The sequence below is a fragment of the Asparagus officinalis genome, chromosome 5 (genome assembly GCF_001876935.1).
Source record: "Asparagus officinalis chromosome 5, Aspof.V1, whole genome shotgun sequence".
In the NCBI taxonomy this organism is placed as follows: Eukaryota; Viridiplantae; Streptophyta; class Magnoliopsida; order Asparagales; family Asparagaceae; genus Asparagus; species Asparagus officinalis.
Genome location: NC_033798.1, coordinates 23,290,823 through 23,315,166, shown reverse-complemented (window position 1 = coordinate 23,315,166; position 24,344 = coordinate 23,290,823). Strand labels below are relative to the sequence as shown.

The window sequence follows — 24,344 nt, the reverse complement described above, 5'->3', positions numbered from 1 at the left end:
AAAAGGCTTCGGTGCCCCTTTTAAGAAAACTTCTGCAGTTTCACCTTGCAATCCGCTTGAACCATAAATAATAATAATAATATATACAATATTAGTGTCCATGCCACTTCTTTTACCCATATCAAATTATATTCAAAGCCCAAAACAAAAATAAAGAAAGATGAAAAAAAGGGAAAACATGGGGATGGGATCCTCTACTAATGAGGACTATTCCTAAGATCTCCTCATGAGATCTTGGCATTTGATTTATCAATCAAAGGTCATGATCTCCTCATGAGGAAAAGTAGGGAGGAGAAAGAGAATGAGATCTTAAGCTTTGATTGATAAATCAAAGACCAAGATCTCCGATAATTATCTTCTGATACCAATATCCTGTCACTAGAGCATAGATATGGGGACAATCTAACCACATTAATTGCTTATTAGTTGAAGACTTTGATTTGCATCTAGACAAGCTAGTGAACATGAAAAAGACAAAGTCCCGATACTCCGAACTCAGCTGACATGATCAATAAATGATGATTTACAATGTGAAATCACCTTGCAGATCTCTTTATTTCCCAGACATGCAAAATATTTACATGTAAAAATATCCATTTCACAGCAACTTAAGCATGTTCTTATTATTAAGCTTGGAACTGACATTATTGCCGTTTTAAACTAAATAACCCTGAAGATGCTTTCACATATCCCGAGTGGCACTGATCCTGCACTTTGAATTAGTTGATTATAGATCTAACTTTGTATCGGAGGATTGTCTGCGTCGTAATTTTAGGTAGCCAAACTTCCCTGCACCTGGGGATGAGCCCTCGAAGATAAATGGTAGATGGCCTGTGGCGGCATAATACCTCTGCTGGATCTGGGAACCACAATGAACACTATTAGGAGGCAGATTACAAGTAATAAGCAATGAAAAATCTATAATTTTTGTGAAAATGAACCGAAACAATAAAAGTTTGGTTGTAACTGAAGTTGCATGCAATCGACACATTTTATGCAATGCAGTTGATTGAAAATTTTGTCATTTGCATGCAATACAATCGCAATTGGAACGTTGTTGCAATTGAAATTTTTTGAGATGCAAACAGGATTTAAATTATAATTCCAATTGCAATTGCAACAAAAATACTGGAAGAGATAAAGATCAGAATAATTTTGTCACTAAGGTCCTTTCATTTTAGATTCACAGCATTTTGCATCAAAAGAACTATATATCAATGCTTCACTTACGTGTGCTACTTCACTCTTTTAAATGCTGGAATTAGAATGGTCTAGCCCCAAGATGGCATGCAACAAGTGTAGTAATCGGTAATTACTACACTTATGAGACAATTAACAGATCAAAAACCACGCATCAGGTTTAAATGTTACCTCAAGAATTTCTTCATTACTTCGAATACAGTTCTTTCCAATAACACAAACTGAGCCACCTGAGCCCCCTCCGGTGATTTTTGCACCATATAAACTCGAACCATCACTGTGAGAGGACCTGCAGTGTTGCATTTCTTGAACTAACTTGACCAGCCTATCTGTTCCATCTGATCCCAGTCCGCAGTCATTGTAGCTGTAGTGGCACTGCATCAAAGTGGTAAAGCTATGAGAAGAGAAACTTCACAAACAGAAGAAAGCTATGACTCTAGAGCAGTAACAAAAAAATGAACACACTGTGAAATGTTCCGTAGAACAAAAACAAAAGAACAAAAAAGATAGCATGCAGGTTAAATTAACAGTTGATTGAAAAAGAAAGAAGCAAATTTCACAGACAACTAAGTATTAAATTTAAATTAGAGTGAATCAAAATGTCATTCTTGATTCATGAGAATCTTCGAGACGCTTGCTAAATATATTAATACTTTCAACATAAACTGCAGCGCAAGTAAGAAAAAAAATGTAGAACTAAAATGGTCTGGTCTAATTGGTTAGTTTCTGGCTCCACAATATTGTATCTTTCCAACAGGTATTCCTGACAGACAGGCAACTTAAGGAATTCTACAGAAACATGGTAAGAATTGGTAAAGGCATTGGAATGTGACACGGAGGTGACAGTTTGCCAACAAACATAATCGCAATCAAAGGAATTTCCTTCTTCCCTAGAAGAGAGGACTAGAGTTATCCGCCTTGCTCATTTGAAAAAGGGAAAACAGTCTGAAGGAATACTAGAACGCTATACAAGATTTAAAAAAAAAGAAGAGGAACATGAAATTTTAGTTGTTTACCTGGTACATCAGTTCTCCAAGTGCTGAAAGCTGCTCATCTGTTGCTGCTGCTGTTAATAATGCTTTAAAGGCCTATAAACATCAACCATAGGGAAGTAAGTACTAATGTAGGTATGATGAATCTTATTGCAGGTTTGTTGAGAAAAAGCAACATTACTTAACAACATAATCAGTTCTCACAAAATCTTCAGCATAAGAACCTAAATTTGAGTATAATCCTCCTTCAACCTCTCAGATAAAATGAAGAATTTCCAATGGCTAGTCACAGTTGTTCTTGTTAGCCATACATATAGCAAGGTACCAGCGCTTATGTTTCTAACTCAGTCTAGTAGCAGCATAACAAATAAATAAAATTCTTAAGAACTCCCTAACAAATTGTGAAGATGGCATACCACAGAAAATAATCCATTCAATGCATAAAAACTCGAAAATTTTGCATTCTAATTCAAAAAAGATCCAACTTTTATAATATTAATAAACTAACTTTATAGGTTGCACTTTATAACTCCTAATGCTGCACATTTTGGATTTATAATTTATAACTTACCTAACTTCAGTAACTCAAGTAACCAACAGAACTACACAAAACAAAACAAGAGCCTGAAAAGGATGAGTGCATAGACAGTCTATGCAACATCAGTAACAAAAACGGACCCGTTTACAAAAGATAAGTGCAAACCTCTACTCGGAACTTCTCATAAATCGGATGTTTGGCTGGTGCTTTGACTGCATATTTGCGGTTGGGATCTATTACGGTTACTGTATCATTGTGATTGGCATATTTGTTCAAAAATGACTCTCCTAGTATGGATTCTGGAATTTTCTTAGCATATACGGCTTCATATCTGCAACAAGGGAGAAAGTATAATGGCATGTCTATTCCATGCTCTTCATACTCATTGCATGTTAACAACTACAAAATAACTAATGTAAAGGATCATACCTGTGAGGAGAAAGGTTGCATAAGTAATCAAGAGATGCTTCGGCTTTGACTAGCTCTATGCCATGTTCTTCATACTCATCATGGTTCATGTAACCTTGAGGAGCATTTGGACCTGGCAGTGAGCGAGTCAACAAGGCAGCTGCCTCAGATTTTATAATCTTACGCCCCATAAAGGTTCCAATTCTTACAGATCCATAATCAGTCCCGCCAACACTGCACAATATACTTATTCAGAAAAACATAGACATATGCAAGTACCACAAATCATTCTCAGAAGTTCTTCAAGAACAGGATTAGAATACTCTTTTTAGGAACAAAGATCAGTATGCTCAATAACACACGCTTGCAATACCGATGAAATTAACTGTTGGCATTGATACAAATATCAACAATGAATAGTAAGAACATATAGCTGATAAAAGAAGAAAATATAAGATACCTGTGCCTTATTCCTGAATCAAGACCCCAAAATCGTATATGGGTTGGGATGGTGACAAGCTCCTTTACTTCAGCAGGCTGCATGAAAAATATAAAAGATGTAAGACGCTGAAAAATGTGTAGTAGTATTGGGCACACTCTGGCACGTGGTTGATCTGGCTAACAAATCAGAAACCAAACCAAATGTGTGGGCAGGCATTAAAGACCTTTTCTAAATCAAGTTTATCATAGCTTATGAGCTCCTTAGTCATGCCAGACTGAAGCCAAAGGTAATTTTACACGTTCCTAGTAATTAGGGGTGGAAATGAACTAAATAATTAACAAATAGTTTGTCAATTGTTCGAGAAAATATAAGGCCATATTCAATTCGGTAGTTCATTTAATGCTAAACAAATAGTTTTCAGTATTCAAGTTCAAAAACGAATATAATTTAACCAAATGCATACTGGATTCATTTGCTTATCAAATATTAGTTAAGAAATTCATCGCTTATAATTTTTACTATTACATACACGATATTATATTTTCAGCCCACTTACATTTTCGATTTAAGTTCTATATACTAATTTGGAGAGACTTAAAGATTCTTAAATTAATTTTTTAACAAAATATTCAAATTAAATATAGATACATCATAATTATAAAGGAACAATTTTCAATTACAAACTTGAATATTATTTGAAAATCAAATTCTTCAGCAATATGAATATACTTTAATATTCGATAACCAATCGTGAATATTTATCAAATATAGAGTATTCAAGTTCGAATTAAAAAAAAACTCTAGAAATGGATATTCGAATTCAAATTGGAATACGGAAATTTTAAACAAATGCTAATACCAACACCTTAGTATCCGATTCGATTCGGTTCGACAGCCCTAGTACTCATAATATGCACTCGACCAAGGAGGACAGAATGATGAATGCGGGCATGGTAACAACTCAGACAATGGCTACTAAATAATACACACAGGAAACTCAACTTGTTTATGGATTTATCATGCCAGCATACAGGTAGGTCCAGGTCATAGAGAAATTGAACACAGCTAATCTTATATCACCATTAAATAAAAGGCGTGTGCTTGTGCAATGCAGACCTGGCAAACCATGGCAAGTAATTTGTTGGCTTCCCCACAAGCTGACGTCATTTGATCCATCACACCACACGGAGCTCCAACAATATGATTTTCAACCTGTCAGAAAAGGTTTTATATGTAAGGTAAAGGAAAATGATATATATTGACCACTATATGATAAAATAAGACTCAAGTATTATACCTTCTGGCAAAGCAGTGCAAGCTTCCTTGGACTTATGTCTAGCCCTGCACAGATTAATAGCAATCCTGTTACTCACAGAGAAACTAATGCAATCAAACACTACTGTGGTAGTATAAGGCATAACAACACGTATCTTATAGACACACTGATGTATGCTGACAGTTTGTCATGCAGCCATGTCAGTATCAACATGAGACTTCCTGGATAATGCTTGATACTTGTATGACACTTCTCTTTAACTGAGAATGCATACCTGACATGTTGCATAAATATTATTACACAATTCTAATTTTCAGACATCCTCTGGATACTTCTTGAGCGCTGTTTTCGTCCTAGTTGAATACTTCATGTCTATGCATTCACAAATTCTAACATTCATTTCCATCAAAATTTCATAAATGTTAAGACATAGCAAGCTACAAAAAGAAACTGAAGGAAAATACCTATTTCTATACTTCTTTAAATGTATAGAATGCTTATGTCTGCTATATGCACATATTATATTATTTTTATCATAAGAATGTATAGTGCATGTTTTCACCTTAACATATTCAGGTACATGCAGTATCCATACCCTTTCACGATTTACAAAATCAGTGTACCTATGTCCAAAGAACTAGGCACATACAAGTAGAAAAAGTATTAGGATAGCATTACTGCAGTTGGTAAACTAAGGATGGTATTATGATGTTATCAACGATTATTAGAAGACATGTTAGATAATGCTGATAATTTGGTATTAGTAGATTTAGTAGATATTATGAGATACTGTTGAGATATTATATTATGTGATCAGATATACTTTTATCTCGTACCTATTTTGTAATATCCTTCCAATCTCTGTTTAAGAGAGGTTAGGGCTAGATGAATAAGGATCTTTTCCCTTTTCTATTTTCTCTACAGACTATATGGCCCCTACCTATTGAAGGGATATGTTGGAAAGAAAAAGAACACTTGGTCAGAGTACATTGCTAAATTGAAAGGAAATGATTATTCATGGAACCAAGAGGGTTACCCTTGGATAAAGAATCGTGTGAAATATGGGCATGAGTAGAAAGGAAGCATAGACGTATAAAAGAATAAAGATCACAAAGATGAAGGATAATAGTGATACAATCATGTCTCCAGAGCTTCCAAAGTCACTGTGAACAACTTGGACCATATACTATCCTGTTCACAACTACTGTGCATCTGCAAAGTTACTGCAGATCATATAAAATACTAACCATGAGCAGCAGCAATGGCAGACATGGTTGCAACCTCCACTGCTGCAGAAGAAGAGACGCCTTTGCCTTCTGGAACAGCAGATGAAACCTGACACAAAGTGAAGCAGAAAGCATTGCATTTGTTCTGAGGAATAATTTCTAGAAGCTAATCATCATTGTTGGAAAATTCCCGTAAGACAGGAATAAACTATTTTGAAGCAGAGAAAAAAAATGTTTTGAAGAATAATTGAAATGTACACACACACACACACACTAGAGAGCAATTTAACTCTTGCTTACTGCAACAGCGTTTGAGAACTATAAATGTAGGCTGTCCAGACTTTACATAGTAGGTGGTAAATTATGAAAAAAATTATGAAAATAACCTTACAACTGACCTAGTGTGATTTTTTACAACAGATGAAAAACTTGTATTTGAAACGAAAATTGTGTTGCTAATTTAGCAACAACTTTTAACATTACAAGCCTTATACCACTGGGGTTCTCTCTACTTGGATTTATCAACCTACAATAACATACAACATCAAAGCCTTTATCCCAAATGTTTGAGGTTAGCTACATGAATCCTATTATTCCATTTCATTCTATTATGGTATATCTCCTCCGTTAAGTTAAACATTATCATATCCTTCTTAATAGATTCCAACCAAGTTCTTTTACGTCCACCTCTAATTTTCCTAGCCCCATTAACTATAATACTACACTTTTCCTAACTAGTGCACCAAGAGGTCTCCGTTGTACATGACCATACCATCTTAGTAGATTCTCTCTCATTTTATCATCAATAGGAGCAACCTCTAATTTACTACGAATGTAGTCAATTTTTTTATCTTATCTTCTAGTGTATACCCACAAGACCATCTCAACATTCTTATTTTTCCTACACTTGTCTTTTGCACATGTTATTTTTTAATTGCCCAACACTCTGACCCATAAAACATTGTTGGTCTTATAACCGTCCCATAGAATTTCCCTTTAATAAGCATGATGACATGCATAAACAGATAAATTGCATTCTACTAGTTAACCAGGCGTGTCGAAGCCCTTCATAAGATGAAGATGAAGTAATACTTAATTGAGATGATATGCTAAAAGATTAGTAGGCAAGTTGCAAAAATGCCCATCCAAACCATATAATTTGCTAAAGGTTTAAGGTATCAATACATTGATCTTTAATGAATGCAAATTTGAAAGAGAAATCTTTTAAGCATATTTAATTAGCTTTTCTCTAAGGGGATGTTTGGTTGGTTTCCTAAAAATCAAGAAAAGGAAAATGGTACATGGAAATCAATAAAATATTATTTTCATCCATTTCCATCCCTAAAACTCACCACAACATCCAATAAAATATTATTTTCATCCCACAACTCATCTCATATCATCTCCTAAAAATAAACCAAACACAAGAAATGAGTCACATCATTCAACTCATCTCATCTCCATCACATCTCATCTTTAAAAATCACTCACATCATCCAATAATATGATAACTCATCTCATCTCATTAACATTTCATTTTCACCCATTTCCTCCAAAAAAAGCTAAGAAATCAATTTCCTTTAAGTGTGGGTCACATCATCCAATAATATAATGACAACTCATCTCATCTCATCTATTTTCTTATTTTTATGAATGAACCAAACACAAGAAAAGAACCTATTACAGGAAATAAGTTTCTTATAATTTATTTCCTTATTTTTTTAGCCAACCAAACAGCCTCAAAACAAATTTTCTTAAAAAATCACCACATCATCCAATAATAATGTGATAACTCATCTCCTATTCTTTGATTTCCTTCTTTTTTTAGCCAACCAAACAATCTCAAAATAATTTTTCTTAGAAATATGTTTCCTATTCTTTGATTTCCCTCTTTTTTTAGGCAAACAAACAACCCCTAAGAGTACAGGCATCCTAACACACATACATACATATGATGCAATTTCATATGCATATGACATTACTTAACTGGAGTATTTTTAAAATTTTTTTTGAGTAAACAAGTAAGAAAGATCGACAGAGAAAAAAAGCACACCAGTATGCAGATACTGTCAGTAAAGTGGATCTCAAGTTCAGTCATCAAAACAAGGATGGTCCCCGCAACATATGCAGCCCACCTGAAGGGGAAGACATAATATAGTGAAGCCATAAAGAACAAAAGGATGAAATTAATTTAATGGAAGACATGTCCCACTTTTGGGAGGGATCTTGTGCAAAGTACTCTCTGGCCTTCTCATATGACATTGGTTGCTCACCATCCATCAAATCTGCGAGGTCCATGTCGAATGTAGGTGCACGATTACTTAACTCAGATCCAAAAGATACCTAAAAACAGCTGGGAATTAGCAACAAATTTATTTGTGAAATACAAAGTCACAAGTATGAGTACAATCCATTTGCAGGAATGAAAATTTGAATATAACAATGAAGTAAAAAGGGGAGAAATTTATATTCTAAAAAGTTTGATGTCTCATTCTGAAAGAAAAACTAAGGGTCTCAATACTATCTTTATCCGGATTATTCAGTAGGAAAAATGCTTCCAATAGTGATTTTGAATTCTGCAATTACAACCGGTGCATTACTCTTTACATGATCCCCAACACACCCTAGCCCTACCCCGTATATTCGTAAGTTTGATTTCTCATTCTGAAAGAAAAACTAGGGGTCTCAATATTATCTTTATCTCGATTATTTAGCAGTAAAATACGTCCAATGTAATTCTGCAATCTGCATGTTGACATTGGAACCGGTGCATTAATTTTTACACAAGCACCTCCTTCCCCGACCCCTAACCAAACACATGAAAAAGAAAAAGAAAACGAAGAGAGGAGAAAATGCCTATATGCCCCTCTATTTTCAGTGTTGAATTGCTTATCCACACAGGAACTTCCATTCATGCCCCATCCCTCCTCATAAATTTTCTGCTGTCAGAATATTAGAAGACAAAATCTTATCATATTTATCTTTTCCCTTAAGATTCTAAGTGATAGAATGTGGTCATAAAAAATAAAAATTAGCATCATAAATTAGAGAACTGAGATTTAAAGAATAACATTATTAAAAAAAAATTCAGTAGCAAGTAGCACTATCCATATTGAGAAATTAAGACAATGTTATGAAATTAACAAAATTAATAATGTTGTCTTACTAGAAGATTATGTACTTGTAGTATACTTTTACAATAACTAAAACTTGATTATCCCTCTCTGAGGTCAAGTCACTTTTCCAATATAACATGATTCTAGAAATATCATTGTATCATGTATTGTAAAGCCTTTTCGTACAAATACCCTGATGACATAACACTGAAGTAGAAAAGAGTTAATTAGATTCAAAACTAGCTCATTTCAAGTGAATCTGCCAAAGGAATAGCCTAAATTCAGTTAACGTAAATGAGATCTCCACTAGCAAGCCCTTCAATGCTTTCACCACATGTCCTAAAGGTAGCGTTTGAGGTTAACCTCAATCAGTGCTGTGTTTCAGGCAGACAGCAGAAAAAGTGACCCTGGTAAAATGACACAGCATATGAGCTTCTTCATATAGTAACTGACATTCTACCAGAATGGAAGCCTAAGATACACGACATATCAACAAGGAGGATGGCGGTATTGCCATGGTCGAGGTCGGAAAAAGCGGTAGGTTGTTTTTTTTTTTTTTTTTTTTTGGGGGGGGGGGGGGTTTGCATGGCGGGGCTAGAACAAGGGTAAATTAACATTGTGGTTGTCCTTGGGCTCTATGGAAGATTTTGGTCAGCAAGATGAGTGAAAATTCTATGCAGCATCTGTGTGCTGAAAACACAACTCATTGACAAACAGTCTGGAACTCATTTGACCAGATAATTTCCTTCAAAAAAAGTTTCCTAAATTAAAAGTCTGCCACATAGTCAAAGCTGATAAAATTATTATAAGAAATTCCTTCATTTCTAAAGTTATCAGCAAAAAATGACATACAATCTGCAGAACTGGTAGGGGTCCCTCTCCTTTTGCCTGTTGTCGTGCTTGAGCATGTTTCCAGAGCTTGTGTTTGCTAGGATGATTCCTTTGAACAGCAACATGACAAGCCTCTCTAATTGGCATCTATCAATGAAAAAAATAAAATTTTAATCCAAAGTCATTATAACAACACAGATTGGTAATAATACCATCAACCACTAATCTGTGAACAACTTGCTAAAATGGAGTAACGAAATGCAATATATGAACTGAAAATGTAACCTTGCAGCAGCTTTATTGAAATGTATTTGTTTAAGTGGTTAGAATTCTATGGAGTTTTTATTACAATCTCATGCAGTTAATGTAAGCAAGAAAATATGTTACAAATATGTATGTATACATATATACAAGGGATGTAACTGTACGACAATGCTATCGGGGCTATTACTATTACTATTTACGTACCAGTATTGGAAGTTTCAGTGATATCAACAATTGCAGATTGAAAAAAAATCAGACTTTCCATAAAGAGTGACTAATTTTTCTTCTTTAGTATAACTAAGTTATTCTAAAAAGTAATTAAAATTTATGTAAGTTAAGATGAGTTTCTTTTAATAACCGATGGAGTTTCAATTAGGTTTCATGTAATCATGTATTCAGAGCAGGTATTGAAATTCCTATTAATCATTGTAAATACATAATGTAGAATTAGCTGAACTTTACATATAACAAAAAAAAAATTAGTGATTAAACTTCTCATAACAATACTGCTTAGCTTGTTATATAACTTCACAACAGATATATTTTTTCTTAATTTTACGACAAATTCGTTTTAACACTTTATTTAACAAATTAACGTTTTGTCAGAAATAACCTCTTTAACCTTGGTTTGCACTTGGTTAATGGTATTATCTAATAGGTTATTATTTGTTTGCAGAGTTTATATTTCTGTTAATATTTCTTAAGCTAACAAATTACAAATAAACTACTTGCTCATGTTAATTTAATGTCGTCAAATGTTGACTTTTTAACATATGGTCAGCTTATTATTTGTTTGCAGAATTTATATTTCTATTAATTTTTTAATGTTTACCTGAGTTGCTTGTATTTCTGTTTTTTATCTTTAACATAATGTGCGCATTTTAAAATTTTGTAGTAGTGACCTTTCCTTGTTATCTTATGTGTATTTTTGTTACAAAACTTTGCAATCATATTTACTTTTGTATAATATCCTATTTTGTGATAGGATAGACCCATCTAAAGTGTAATACACTGGTAATGCTTGGGTATTTCATAGTTGGGATTTCAATTAATTGTTTATTTAGCGTAAGCAAGACCTCTTAAAGCAAAGTGCAATTGGACATGGAAAGGGAAACTACTTCCACCAAACTGAACAGAGCCATAGTTTCCCGTAATTTTTTTCCCTCGTTCTTTTTGGGAGCTTAATTCTCTTTAGAAAATGGTTGTCTTGTTTACTGGAAAAGAAATTTTCGTACAATCAAAATTGCTTAGTATTTTGTGTATTCAGTTATACATAATCTAGTTTGACCATTTTTTAAAAGGATTTCTCTATTTTTTTTTTTGCATGTTTAAGAGTTATTGAATATACAAGATGATGCATGCCCAAGGCCATTGAAGACTATCTTGCAGAAATTGGTGCAAACACCACAGAAAATTCAAGAGTCGGAAAGAATTTGATAAAATTTCTACCGGATGACATGAAGATCTTCGCAACAGATGCTTATTTGACCTTGTTTACTTTGACTCTACAATCTCAAAACTGGAACCTCAACAATCTGTACGATGTGAACTTATATGTTGAGATAAGCTAACCTGCAAAACAAGGCTTCCTGAATAATCTGCAATTCCTCCCATTACATCCAATCTTCCAGGAGCCCTTGACACATAAATTTCCTCCTGAAAGTGAAGAAAAGGGAAGCCAAAGTGAAGAAGATTGATGATATAACTAGCAACAAATGCCGATCAACTACCAGAATTATGTTCATGTTCGACATGAATATACAGAAACATCACATGTCAGCAAACTGTGGGCACCCCTTCTATCTTAAAATTACACAATAAACTAAAAAAAAAAGAACTGGAATATGAAGAAATAAGGGGAGTTGTTAACCAATAAATAGCGACTGATAAAACCGAGAACAGAACTTAGTGCAAGTCGAGACCTTCCAATTAAAGAGTGCAGAAGCAGCATTACGCTCACGTCGTTTCTCAGTACTTTTTCCTGAATCAGTTCCATGATCAAGTCCTGACAAGGTGTTTAGGAAAGCAACTGTATCGGATAAACCATGCACCTCGCCATGAAGTATTTCAAAATTTTCAACGCATCTTGCAAAATGTCCATGAGAGAAGGTCAGTAGCTGATTAATATAGGTAGCAGATAAAGCACAAGAAGGTGTAATAGAAGTTTATAAAATAATTGTGAACTCACAATTCACTGAGAGAATCATTTCCGTTCATTTCTGCAGATGGCGAGGCTGGACGAAGACCAAGTTCATTCTCAGCACGTGTATACCAATCAGGAATGCTGAGATCTCTGCCTGGAGCTCTTTGTAACTGATATCCAAGTACTATAGCATCACGCAATCTCCTTGCGCCACTCAACTATACGCACAGTTTTCAAAAATCCAGTGTCATCTTATTGTTAATCAAGTTAATAAACAAGAAAAGAAGGTTAGAACTGCAGTATACAGATCATAGTTGCAAATAACACGGGAGACAGTAACTTAAAAGAAAAAACAAGGTTCACCATTATAAAATCTGATGATGAAAGAATTAGGTGAACAACCAAAAGGTGAAAGTAACGGTCAAGTAGTCGACACATGACACTTCCAAGCATTCAACTCTAAACCATTATGAAATAAATCAGGAAAGTCACCACATTAAATAAATAAGAGTTCCTAAGAATTTTAAAAATCACTGTGCTGGAAAAGGAAAAAATTATATTGCAGCCATAAACCCATAAACAGCAGACAAGTTGGTAGCCACAAAAAAGGGACAATTTTAACTTGGATATTTAAAGAAAAGAGGAAAGGATTCCTCAAAAATCTTCATATAGCAATAGCACATAATCTCTGCCTACTAGATGTACAAGCATAGAACTCCACAATCAATCAAGTGGCCACTTTAAAACTCTAGTAATAACATGAAAAAAAGGAATAAAACATCCGAACACCAAAGGAGCACCACACTTAACTGCATCATGCATAAGTAATAACTTATAGTGACATACCCTGTCTGATGCATGACTTTTACCCGCAGCAGTGTCCTGTAGTATGCGAGCGACCACCTGAGATTAAGAAACTGTAATTACTATGCATAGTTTTACCAAGAGAAAGTTAATTCACATAATATCCAATAAAAGAACTTAGAATGTGGCAATGCATGAGCAATACTATATTCTCATTATTTGTATAGAACGTACTCCAAAGCATGTGGAGCATATAAGGCTTGCAAATGACATTCATGACAGTTCATACGTTCATGATGTAAAGCTGCACTATATCATAACTATTGAACTTTGTGTTCATAGAAGAAATTTTTTTACCCAACATAGATATTCAAGCTTCTCTCACTTCAAATCTCTCAAGATTCAAGAATCTTTTCAAACTGAATTTCCCAATCAAAACTACACATTAAAATAAGTAAGCTTGCCCCCTTTTAACTGATCTATCATCTATCTAGAATCAACATGGAGCTTATGCATCTTATTTCCTTCACAAGGATACCATTTGATATTTTCATGTGACTATAAATAAGATAGCATGATATGTGAGCTAGGAAAGTCATCCATCATTTTCTGTTTCCCCACTTCAAGTGATGACTCCCATTTCTATTGCTTTTATAAAATAGAATGAATTGCATATACGGTGCAAAAAGAGTATAACAGATGATTATAATCTTGCAGGAAAATTAAATGAAATGATGGGACAAATTTAGGTAAGGAGAACACCTCTCCGCCATTAATGGCCTCATCATAGCATGGACTTAGAGTTAGTGCACGCTCAAGATAAGGTGTCCAATGGCCAGTTAGCAAATCTCTCCTGATCATCTCAACACCTCCTTGGTAATACTGCTTCGAAAGATGCGAGTCAAATGTGGAAGTTCATGTTAGATGCCACTAGACATAAAGAATTAATTAATTGTAATAGGGTGACAAAGAAGAATGAGCAAACCTCGAGCATATTCCTTAAAAAAGGTTCTTCATTGAAATAATCTCTGCGCACAAAGACAAATGGTAACTTGTATGCCAAAGCTTCACTAACTGTGCCATAACCAATTTTCCCTAAAATTAAAAATAAGATTAGATTAACGATATAGTTGCAGTATAAAGTCTGATCAAAACTGAAGATCTATTTTTTTCTTTAGTAGATTACCAAGCATGCAATCAGATGCAGCCATAAGGTCAGGTGTGTATGCATCTTTTGGAAGCCTTATAAAGTTTGAAGGAAGCTCTTGTTTGTCAGATGCACCACAGACCTGCACAAGACATAATATATTAGAATTATGAACCAGAGTTTCCATATTTAGCCAAAAAAAACATAACACGAGCACCCTGGCTCGGTATATCGAGGATGACTCTACCAGACATAGCCAACCAACAGGCAGCCACTCTTGCTTCAATATCCAACCAGCTGGCTGCATAAAAAGATAATAATGAAAATGTAAGTTTCTACATAAGGAAGATCTGCAGTCCTCAAATTGAAGAGTTTAAGGTAACACCACCAACAAAACAGCATAGACATGTACTGAAAGATAACGACCATGAAAATAGCGGTGTCAGTTTCCGAAAAGATCATGTAATCATCTCGAGCTTCCCTGAGAAGACATGTTTTCCTTAATCGCTCTGATATACACTTTAGGAATAGTGGAAAGGGCAGGTGCAAATTATTATCCATTGAAGTTAAAGGTTGATGCACACGTCAACCCAGGATCTCCATGACATATGTTAAAGTAAAGGTACAAGCATTGTATGTCCATTATTTGGAAAAAAATATGTACAAGTTAAATAGACTTAACGCATGTCGATGGACAGTATCAACCAAGTCCTCCCTGTGAAAATGGTCTCAACTGTAGCCAAATGAGATGCATAAACAATTTTTTAATCAAATTATACTTTTTATCTGAATTTCTGATTCGATTACAAAAAACAGTCAGCAGCCTGAAGTGACATGTCTATGGCTAAATCTACGAGGTCCGCAGGAAAAGAAGAATGATCACAGAAGAAGAATCAGAAGGCTTAAATGGATACCAACACGAATGATCTTTTATCGAGTCTGAAACAGTGTAACAGTAAAGCAAAGAACATCAAAGCTGTAGCTTGAAGAATTACACAAGTCAGATGAGATTCTTAGTTTTACTTCCTATACTGGTCTTTCCCATACTTGCATGACCTCACTTCTGCAGAATATCACAGACAAAAAGGAACTACTACAGAAAAATCACCAAAAATTTGTATAACCTACCTGTCCGCCAAAATTGAATATAACTAACTTCACATCCTCACCAATCCCAAGTTCCTTCCTCACCTGAACAAACAAGAGCATTACAAATAACTATATTGAAAATGTTCACAAGATAATGAAACTCTATTTGCAATGTTCACACCTCTGAACGGGATTTGTGTAACCTTCTAACCACCAAAGGCACATCAATTACATCTCGGAAAGCCGGCACTATAGAACACATATTCACAAGTTTAATTCGATTTCAACAGATATATACAATCAATATAGAGAAGCAATAAGAAAATCGAAGATTGGCGGGCCATATAACTTACTCGGGCAATATCCAGGAAGCCGCAGTAGGAACTCACAATGAGAATAATCTTCTGCTATCTGAAATATTATGAAAAGAGCAAAAGTAAGCATATATTGGAAATCATTTGTCGTCAAGGAGAACAATTGGATGGCATGTCACCTTGAATTGTCAGAGTACTTACATTTTTTTGTACTATCCATTTCAAGCTTTTCCATTTGTAACAGTTATATATGACACAACTAAAACTACACTGAGATGAATTAAGATTTTGAAAGAAGATATAAAACTAATTGTAGTGGAAGCTTATGCACAAAATAACAAGTCCCCCATATCCAGAAAATTGGGAAAAGAGAATTCCTAAACCCTAGACCTTACTGCCTTATGTAAACACAATCATTGATTCCTTTTTTAGAATAAATGTGAACCAAAAGCTGCACTAAATAGAATGTCAGCAAAAAGAGAGGGGAAAAAACCAATTTGTGAAATCGTTTTGTAGCAAACCAGTAGAAATTTGTGTTATAAATGTGCCAAGGGTAATTTTGCTGTACAATTTTCAGGTAGGTGATACAACTCAACATCACATTTCTCCATTTACAGATGCTGGATGCATCAAATAGTAAATTTGTTTCAAAATAACTATAATTACAAGAAATATTTGGCTATTCATGCAATCCTTTTTACATCAAACATGGATTTGCAGGGAAACAAGTAGCTTTAAGTACACCATATAGCTTAAAACTACACAAATACAGACTGTAACTATACTTCAAAAAGCAAATGGCCTAAGAAAATTTTCTGATTAGAACTTGGAACTATAGAGTATTTCAACTAACTAGACAACATGCAAACATTCCAGGGACCAAATGCCCACTACACAGTAAAGCATCACAGGGAGTTACCTAGGTTTAATGAGCACCCGGCGATGTTTTAGTCACACCACAAGCAATGCACATGGGCAACAAACCCACCAAGCAAAAAATCTAACTCACTTTGCCGGAACAATTGCTTCTTAAATTATTCCTATTTTTAATTACCTTTTATTACCATTATCATTTTATAGTTAATTGAGGCATAAACATCAAGACCTCAACAAATTAAAAGTCAAGAATTTACTTCTTAAGATCTATTAGTTAACGCATGAATAGAAGGAAAAGTACATGCGGAAACTAGTGAATCATGCTTGTTTTCTCCGATTCTTCCTCCCAACGCACACCCGTCCACCTCAATTTTATAATTTTCTTTTGTTTATGTTCTTCATCAACATTTTACCAAACTTATCCAGTGTTGATTTACAAATCTGACAAATGAACACTCATTAAATCCAAGTCTTAACATAAAGTTTATAGAATAATTACGTGAGAAATCAGCCAAACCGAAGAGAAGCACATGACACATGTAATAAGAATAGGTCAGAATATTAACATTTATTTCTATTTCTTGAGATTAAAAAATAAGTGTTAATATCCTCATCAAATTCTTGTTACAGTCAATAACTAAAGTAATTTTTCTCATGTGAGATAGAAAAAGAAATGCATGTTTAATGTATTGAAATGGTTTCATTTTCCTTTTTTTCCCCCTCTTAAAAAATAGGATAACCATAATACTGTATCAAATAGACTTGTCAACTCAAAGGAGACATGGTTACAGGTATAAATCCATTTCACGTGTTTCTTAAAAATAAATTAATAGATAATGTAAAAAGAGCACATCCAACCTTAACTATTGATAGACCAGATTCTGTAGTAACATAAGCTAACATCACAGATTACAGATAACTTTAAGAAAACATGTAGATAGCCCAGGTTCCTACTCCTTTTTTTTTCCTTAAAAAATAGGATAAGCATAATACTGTATGGTAAACTTGTCAACTAAAAGGAGATGTGGTTACAGGTATAAATCCATTTCACATGTTTCTTCAAAATAAATTAATAGATATTGTAAAAAGAGCACATCCAACCTTAAAATGTTGATAGCCCAGGTTTCTTTGGTAACATAAGCTAACATCACAGATCACAGATAACTTTAGGAAAACAATGAAGACTTTGGAAAGAGAGGGTCTACAAGCACACACGAGAAGAGTTACCCAAAAAATAATTGCAACATTAGGGCGAAAATTACCTGCCAAACAATTGAACGGTGATGATTTCCTGCTGCCATGACATATTCAGCATAAATAAAATCCCAGCTGCAACAGCAAAGAGAGAAAACAACTTCCTATTATGAGATATTTCATCGAAAATAACGGTCGAACAAATTCAATCTACATATAATCAGGTAGTTGCATATAACCCAGGGTTTGCAGACGAAAAAAATATTGATACACACACACACACACACATTATAACACCTAACGTTCTGTACCAACCATATGAAAAGTCATATTTACAAATGTATGGAAATTGTCACCGGCTTGAGTACATATATTTCACGATTCTTGTGCAACTCTTTAAAATGTATTTGACTGCAACAGCTGCCGAAAGCTTAACAGTCTTCTAAAAATACTACCTTGCCAGGATTGAAATATATTGGCTATAAAATGTTGGGATCGAATATAATCAAAAGAATAAAAACTTGAAATTGACCGAAGTCGCCATTGTCCTTGGGTCTCTCGGCAGCCTTCTTTTCTCCATTATCTTATAATAATGAGTCAGAACTTTCTTTTCCAGCAGGAACTATGCACTTGAGCAATTTTATCTTGGTTTTATCGCTTTTCACAGTAATCCTGCACATCTTAGCTTAAATAAATCTCCTTCTCAATTGCAAGTCACACCTCACCTCAAAGTTGCTTCAACACATATATCATTTAGAAGAGCATAACGAACTTCACCCACCACCAGGAGGTTGCGCTCCTTTATACACTCTTAGGGACCACTGATTCTGAATATTTATGTGATACAGTGATGGTGAGAACAGTTCTTAACACCGTTTTTGTATATCAGACACAAGAATGTCAATGCTACAGTGACAAATGAGGTCAGTTTGTTAATAGACCTCCATGCCTATGCTTTTAACTGTGGCCCTTAATCCCATCTCCCTCCATTCCTCCCTCTAGTTTAATTTAGATCTGATGATATTGTCAAAGTAAATATAACCCTCAACCTTCACCTCAACTTCGGGTTTTTGTAGTAGCAGGGTCTAACATGATAGCAGAGCTTGTCTCTCTTTCATTCCCTAACAATGCAACCCCCTTCCCCTCCAATCCCAGCCCTCCCACACAAAAAAAAAAAACCAATACACACCAATCAAAAAAAAAAAAAAAAAAATAAACCCTAACCCGCTCCCCTCTCTAAACTCCCTTAAACAACTCAGTATCAGAACTCTGACTGGCATTAGAGCAACCCAGGTTCATATAAGGTAAACGGGTTAATCTTATACGTTGAAAAACAGACAAGAAAGCATAATCAACTTGACAGCAGCATTTGTTTCATATCGTCTCACTGTTTTCCCGTCAGACTTAATTCTACTACAGAGCAGGGATCCACCGGGGATTAGAAAATTTTTGTAAACCAGTTGTCAATCTAAACCAACCATCTCTAGATTAGAACTTAATTCCCAGCCGATTGACATGAGAAAGGCTTTCCATACTTCCAAAAGATCATATGGTAACTTCCAGACTCTACTATACTGGAAGAAAAGTCTTGAAGGGGAATATACTAGTTTTGCTAGAGGGAATTACATTTAACACTGAAGCATAAATAAACAAAAAAGCAGAAAATATCCATGGCATAGCAATAAGATTTTATGCAAGAGAAAAATGGTATTCCAACATTGGATAGCAAGAGACAACAAAACAAAATATTATACCTGAAATTTGTAACACAAACAGAGTGAATCCCTGCATCTGCAGCAGCTCGACATGCTACTGGCACAACATCAGAAACCTGTCTCCATTTAAGTAATATACAAACACAACAAGTTAAATGAAATGTAGCTCCTGTTAAAAGCACAATTCAGGTACATCATTCAGATATTCAGTACAGCACATTTCAGAAGGTAACTACTGGAATAACACAAGACTTCAACAAGATAAATCAGATTATCACAAGGAAAAGAAATGGCAGCTACCACTAAGTCAGCCTTGATGGAATGCAGCCATTGCACTTCTGCTGCCAAAATATAAGGCCTTCGCACCACAGCTGTCTCGGAGTACTGCAGAGCTCAGAAGCATACAATAATAAGTTAAAGAAGCAACACAAATCCATACAGACACCAAACAAAAAAAAAAAAAAAAAAATCAACCCTAACCCGCTCCCCTCTCTAAACTCCCTTAAACAACTCAGTATCAGAACTCTGACTGGCATTAGAGCAACCCAGGTTCATATAAGGTAAACGGGTTAATCTTATACGTTGAAAAACAGACAAGAAAGCATAATCAACTTGACAGCAGCATTTGTTTCATATCGTCTCACTGTTTTCCCGTCAGACTTAATTCTACTACAGAGCAGGGATCCACCGGGGATTAGAAAATTTTTGTAAACCAGTTGTCAATCTAAACCAACCATCTCTAGATTAGAACTTAATTCCCAGCCGATTGACATGAGAAAGGCTTTCCATACTTCCAAAAGATCATATGGTAACTTCCAGACTCTACTATACTGGAAGAAAAGTCTTGAAGGGGAATATACTAGTTTTGCTAGAGGGAATTACATTTAACACTGAAGCATAAATAAACAAAAAAGCAGAAAATATCCATGGCATAGCAATAAGATTTTATGCAAGAGAAAAATGGTATTCCAACATTGGATAGCAAGAGACAACAAAACAAAATATTATACCTGAAATTTGTAACACAAACAGAGTGAATCCCTGCATCTGCAGCAGCTCGACATGCTACTGGCACAACATCAGAAACCTGTCTCCATTTAAGTAATATACAAACACAACAAGTTAAATGAAATGTAGCTCCTGTTAAAAGCACAATTCAGGTACATCATTCAGATATTCAGTACAGCACATTTCAGAAGGTAACTACTGGAATAACACAAGACTTCAACAAGATAAATCAGATTATCACAAGGAAAAGAAATGGCAGCTACCACTAAGTCAGCCTTGATGGAATGCAGCCATTGCACTTCTGCTGCCAAAATATAAGGCCTTCGCACCACAGCTGTCTCGGAGTACTGCAGAGCTCAGAAGCATACAATAATAAGTTAAAGAAGCAACACAAATCCATACAGCCCAATCTCACCAAAAGTAAAAGAAAATCCTGTAACTGAAACGAGCAATACTTTGTGGTAAGTATGAGAAGCATATGATAAGCTAAAGAACAAGTAGAAGTATGTTGTCTTATCCATCCATGATTTGAGTATACCTTCTGCAAGGAGGCCAGACGGTCCACTGTCAGTGCATCAGCTTGCACAGCTCCACAATCCAGCACGTCCTGTCACCCGCAACTTCCATTAAAATATCAACAAAAAAATTAACAGTTTCTCAAAATAAAATAAAATAAAAAAGGAGGAGGCTTCTCTCTATATTTCACCTTGCGAATGTGGAGGTTGGGAGACTGAATCTCGCTAGTAAAAACAAAGTCCGGAGCACCCGTAACAACATGAACTTCATGCCCAGCTACAATTAAATGCCGCACAACCTACATCAGAACCACGGATCCCAATTGAACTCAAGCGCTGAAAACCTTATCAAATAAAATGTACGGAGTACAAAATCAACAAAGGAAACACTGTACAAGTGTAAATTCATTTAAAATCTACTCAAATCTCATCTACCAATTTGATAATGATAACGACTTGATATCACCAAAACCCAAACAAAATTTTGCATCTTCTGACCCCATAATTAACACAAAGCCCCAAACTTTCTTTTTTCTTCATTCCGCTAAACAAGCATACAGCTTAATCTTGAGCTAGCCGTCTGCTCTCTACTCTGCAACTAAACTGCTAGTCCACTGATTCCGACTTTTAAACCACCGAGATTCATCAATATTCTAAGCTCAAACACTCAAATAATTGTTCATTGTCCCGAAATTCTCCACATTTTCTATCAAATATGCAATAATTTTCCAAACCAGAGATCTCCAAAAATGGAAGGGGGGAAAAACCAAAATTGTCCATCTGAGCAAAAAAGCAAATACTTCATTTCTAAAAAAAATGAGGATCATGGAACCTCAACAACGCGGGTGGCATGACCGAATCCGTGGCCGGTGACATAATAGGCGAAGATCAAAGGATCTCGATCACTCATCCCCATCAATCTTCTTGTCAATAGTTTAATCACAGGAAACAAGAGAAATAGACAAAGATTTCTCCTTTTATATAGGAAATCAAATCCCTAGAATAAAGGAAAGAATATCCACAATAAGAAAACTTTTAGCTATAAACACGCTTCCCCAAAAAGATCAATTTGGAATTTGTTGCGGATAAAAAGCAATAAAGACACTATGATGACTCAGCATCGCGTCAGTCGTCTAGCTCTCTATCACTCTTCTCAAAAACTACCCAGCGCGTATCTCAAAGCACGGCTCACCCTCATCCCTGTCCCCATCACCCAGCGAGAGAGAGTTTGTAGCGTCCACGGATCCAACGCCTCGCCCAAGCGCGAACATCAAAGCAGCAGATCCATCACCGTCAGTGGCAGGGGGGTAAATAACAAAGAGATCGGTATACTTACGTCGACAACCCTAGTTGCGTGGCCGAACCCATGGCCGGTGATGTAATACGCGACGGCGAACTTCCGCCGGCCGCTCGCCGGCGCCGCTGCTGTTGAGGACCACCGCCACCATCTCGATCTCGAAAATTAAAATTGAACGGAAATGCGAGTGGAAAGGACTGGAGAGGAATTTGGATTTATAAGGAGTGGGCCGGGAGAAAATTTCTCCAACCGAATTTGGGAGAGATCCGAGATTTTGGGGATAAAAGGATTTGATCTTTTCTAAAGTGGAGCTCCGAGGAAATCTGGATTTGTTTATGGATGATAATTATATTATAAGGGGTTGAATTTATTTATTTATTAATGGATAATGAATCAATGATGGATATAACAATTTTTTTTTATAATAACGTAATATGATGTGATGTTTGCTGGATCATGAAGTTTTTCTGATCCGGAGAAACGGGCCAACACCGAAGTGCCCATGTGGCTTTTGTTTATTTGATTTTTGTTATCCGTAGTGGTAATATTTAAGAAAGTATTATTATTTTTAATAATTAAATAATATATATATTATTGAAGACGAGAACGTCGATGAAAACATTGGATATGCGGTTGATGGAATTTCGACATGAACTAATAAGGTATCCGAAGAGTAATTACGTAAAGAAGAAAAAAAGGGAAATGAAAATGAGATATACTTGTCAATTTTGTTACTTTGGAGGCAAATATATCCATGAAATCAACCTCAAATTTTAGTATTTGTAGAACTACCCCTCAAATCACCCGCTTTGTTAAAAGGTACCTCTAAAATCAACATATCATTAACTTGGTATTAAAATTGTCAACTATTTTGTTGATAATTTTTATATCATGAGTACAAATTAGCTAATCAAAGTTGATGATTAATTGTTTTGATGTTATTTTTTTCTAAAATTAATGATTTGAGGGGTAGTTTTTGCGATTGCTTAGCATTTAAAGGGTATTTTTACAAATACTAATAAGTTAAGGGTATACGTAAAATACTCTTTTCTCAAGACAATGAAAGAATTCCCACCATGAATTAATGATTAAGCACTACTCTATAGAGCATGGAGAACAATTAGATGTCAATCGTAAACTTAAAACTGATGGTTGGAATTGAAATATGTTCCTAATTTTTGTGTTCATAAAATATACGGATTTGATAGAACAATTATATCATTCGGACTAACGATCTTGGGACAAATATTCATCTTAATCATGAGTGAGATTACTCTTATTCATAAACACTAATAGAAATTATTGTATTCCTAGAGCTAGGGGTGGGCGTGGGCTGGGCTGGTTCAGTCCCATGACCTGGCCCGCCGGGTTCAAGGTCGGGTCGGACCTAACCTGGGCCCAGCTAGGTTAGAGTGGGTTGGATCCGTTTTTCTGATTGCGGGTTTAGGACTGGACCCAACCCAACCCACAACCACCTGGGTGCGGGACGTGTCTGACTCGGCCCACGAGCCGGCCCATGGGTTTTTTCATCCAACTTTTTTTCCTTTTTTTATATTAAACTTGTATTTATAATTATAAAAATCTTTATTTTTTAGTAATTTAAACTTGTATTAAATAATTTTTAAATTTGTATTAAACTTTGTAATCCTTCCAAGTAGACAACAACGACCTTAAAGATTGTTGTTTTGTTTCTAAGTGGGACAAAATGTCCACGAGCCAAAGACCTATGGTCTTTTGGCAGCTAGTTGCAGACCTAAAAAGCTAAAGGAACATCTAGTCTAATAAAAAATATCACAGGTCGAGGTGAGTCGAGTCGGACATGGGTCGGGCCAGTGTGGGCCGGGTGTACTTCTCTAACCCTGGGTTTGAGGTCGGATCACGTCCAGCCTGTGACCCAGGTATATCATGGGTCTGGTTGGACCCAGGCCATTACGGGCTGGGTCGAGTCG

At 35.4% G+C, this 24,344-nt stretch overlaps 1 protein-coding gene across 2 annotated transcripts; it reads right to left on the bottom strand.

The window, feature by feature from the left end:
* LOC109840124 (L-arabinokinase) lies at positions 486 to 22,141 on the bottom strand. 2 transcript variants are annotated; one of them, XM_020408640.1, is made up of 29 exons: positions 21,931 to 22,141; positions 21,290 to 21,397; positions 21,122 to 21,190; positions 20,847 to 20,930; positions 20,586 to 20,662; positions 17,929 to 17,995; positions 15,830 to 15,887; positions 15,658 to 15,725; positions 15,516 to 15,578; positions 14,635 to 14,688; positions 14,427 to 14,529; positions 14,226 to 14,335; positions 14,003 to 14,122; positions 13,283 to 13,339; positions 12,482 to 12,654; positions 12,216 to 12,378; positions 11,866 to 11,949; positions 10,051 to 10,176; positions 8,295 to 8,425; positions 8,136 to 8,217; positions 6,104 to 6,191; positions 4,878 to 4,921; positions 4,697 to 4,792; positions 3,599 to 3,675; positions 3,160 to 3,372; positions 2,896 to 3,061; positions 2,217 to 2,288; positions 1,372 to 1,575; positions 486 to 859 (listed from the first exon to the last, which is right to left on the bottom strand). In XM_020408640.1, the coding sequence occupies exons 1-29, from the start codon at positions 22,012 to 22,014 to the stop codon at positions 728 to 730; spliced, it is 2,973 nt and encodes a 990-aa protein (XP_020264229.1). In that variant the 5' UTR covers positions 22,015 to 22,141; the 3' UTR covers positions 486 to 727. The 2 variants fall into 2 exon arrangements, with proteins under 2 accessions (XP_020264229.1, XP_020264230.1); XM_020408641.1 differs by lacking the exons at positions 20,586 to 20,662; positions 20,847 to 20,930; positions 21,122 to 21,190; positions 21,290 to 21,397; positions 21,931 to 22,141 and adding exons at positions 19,615 to 19,691; positions 19,876 to 19,993.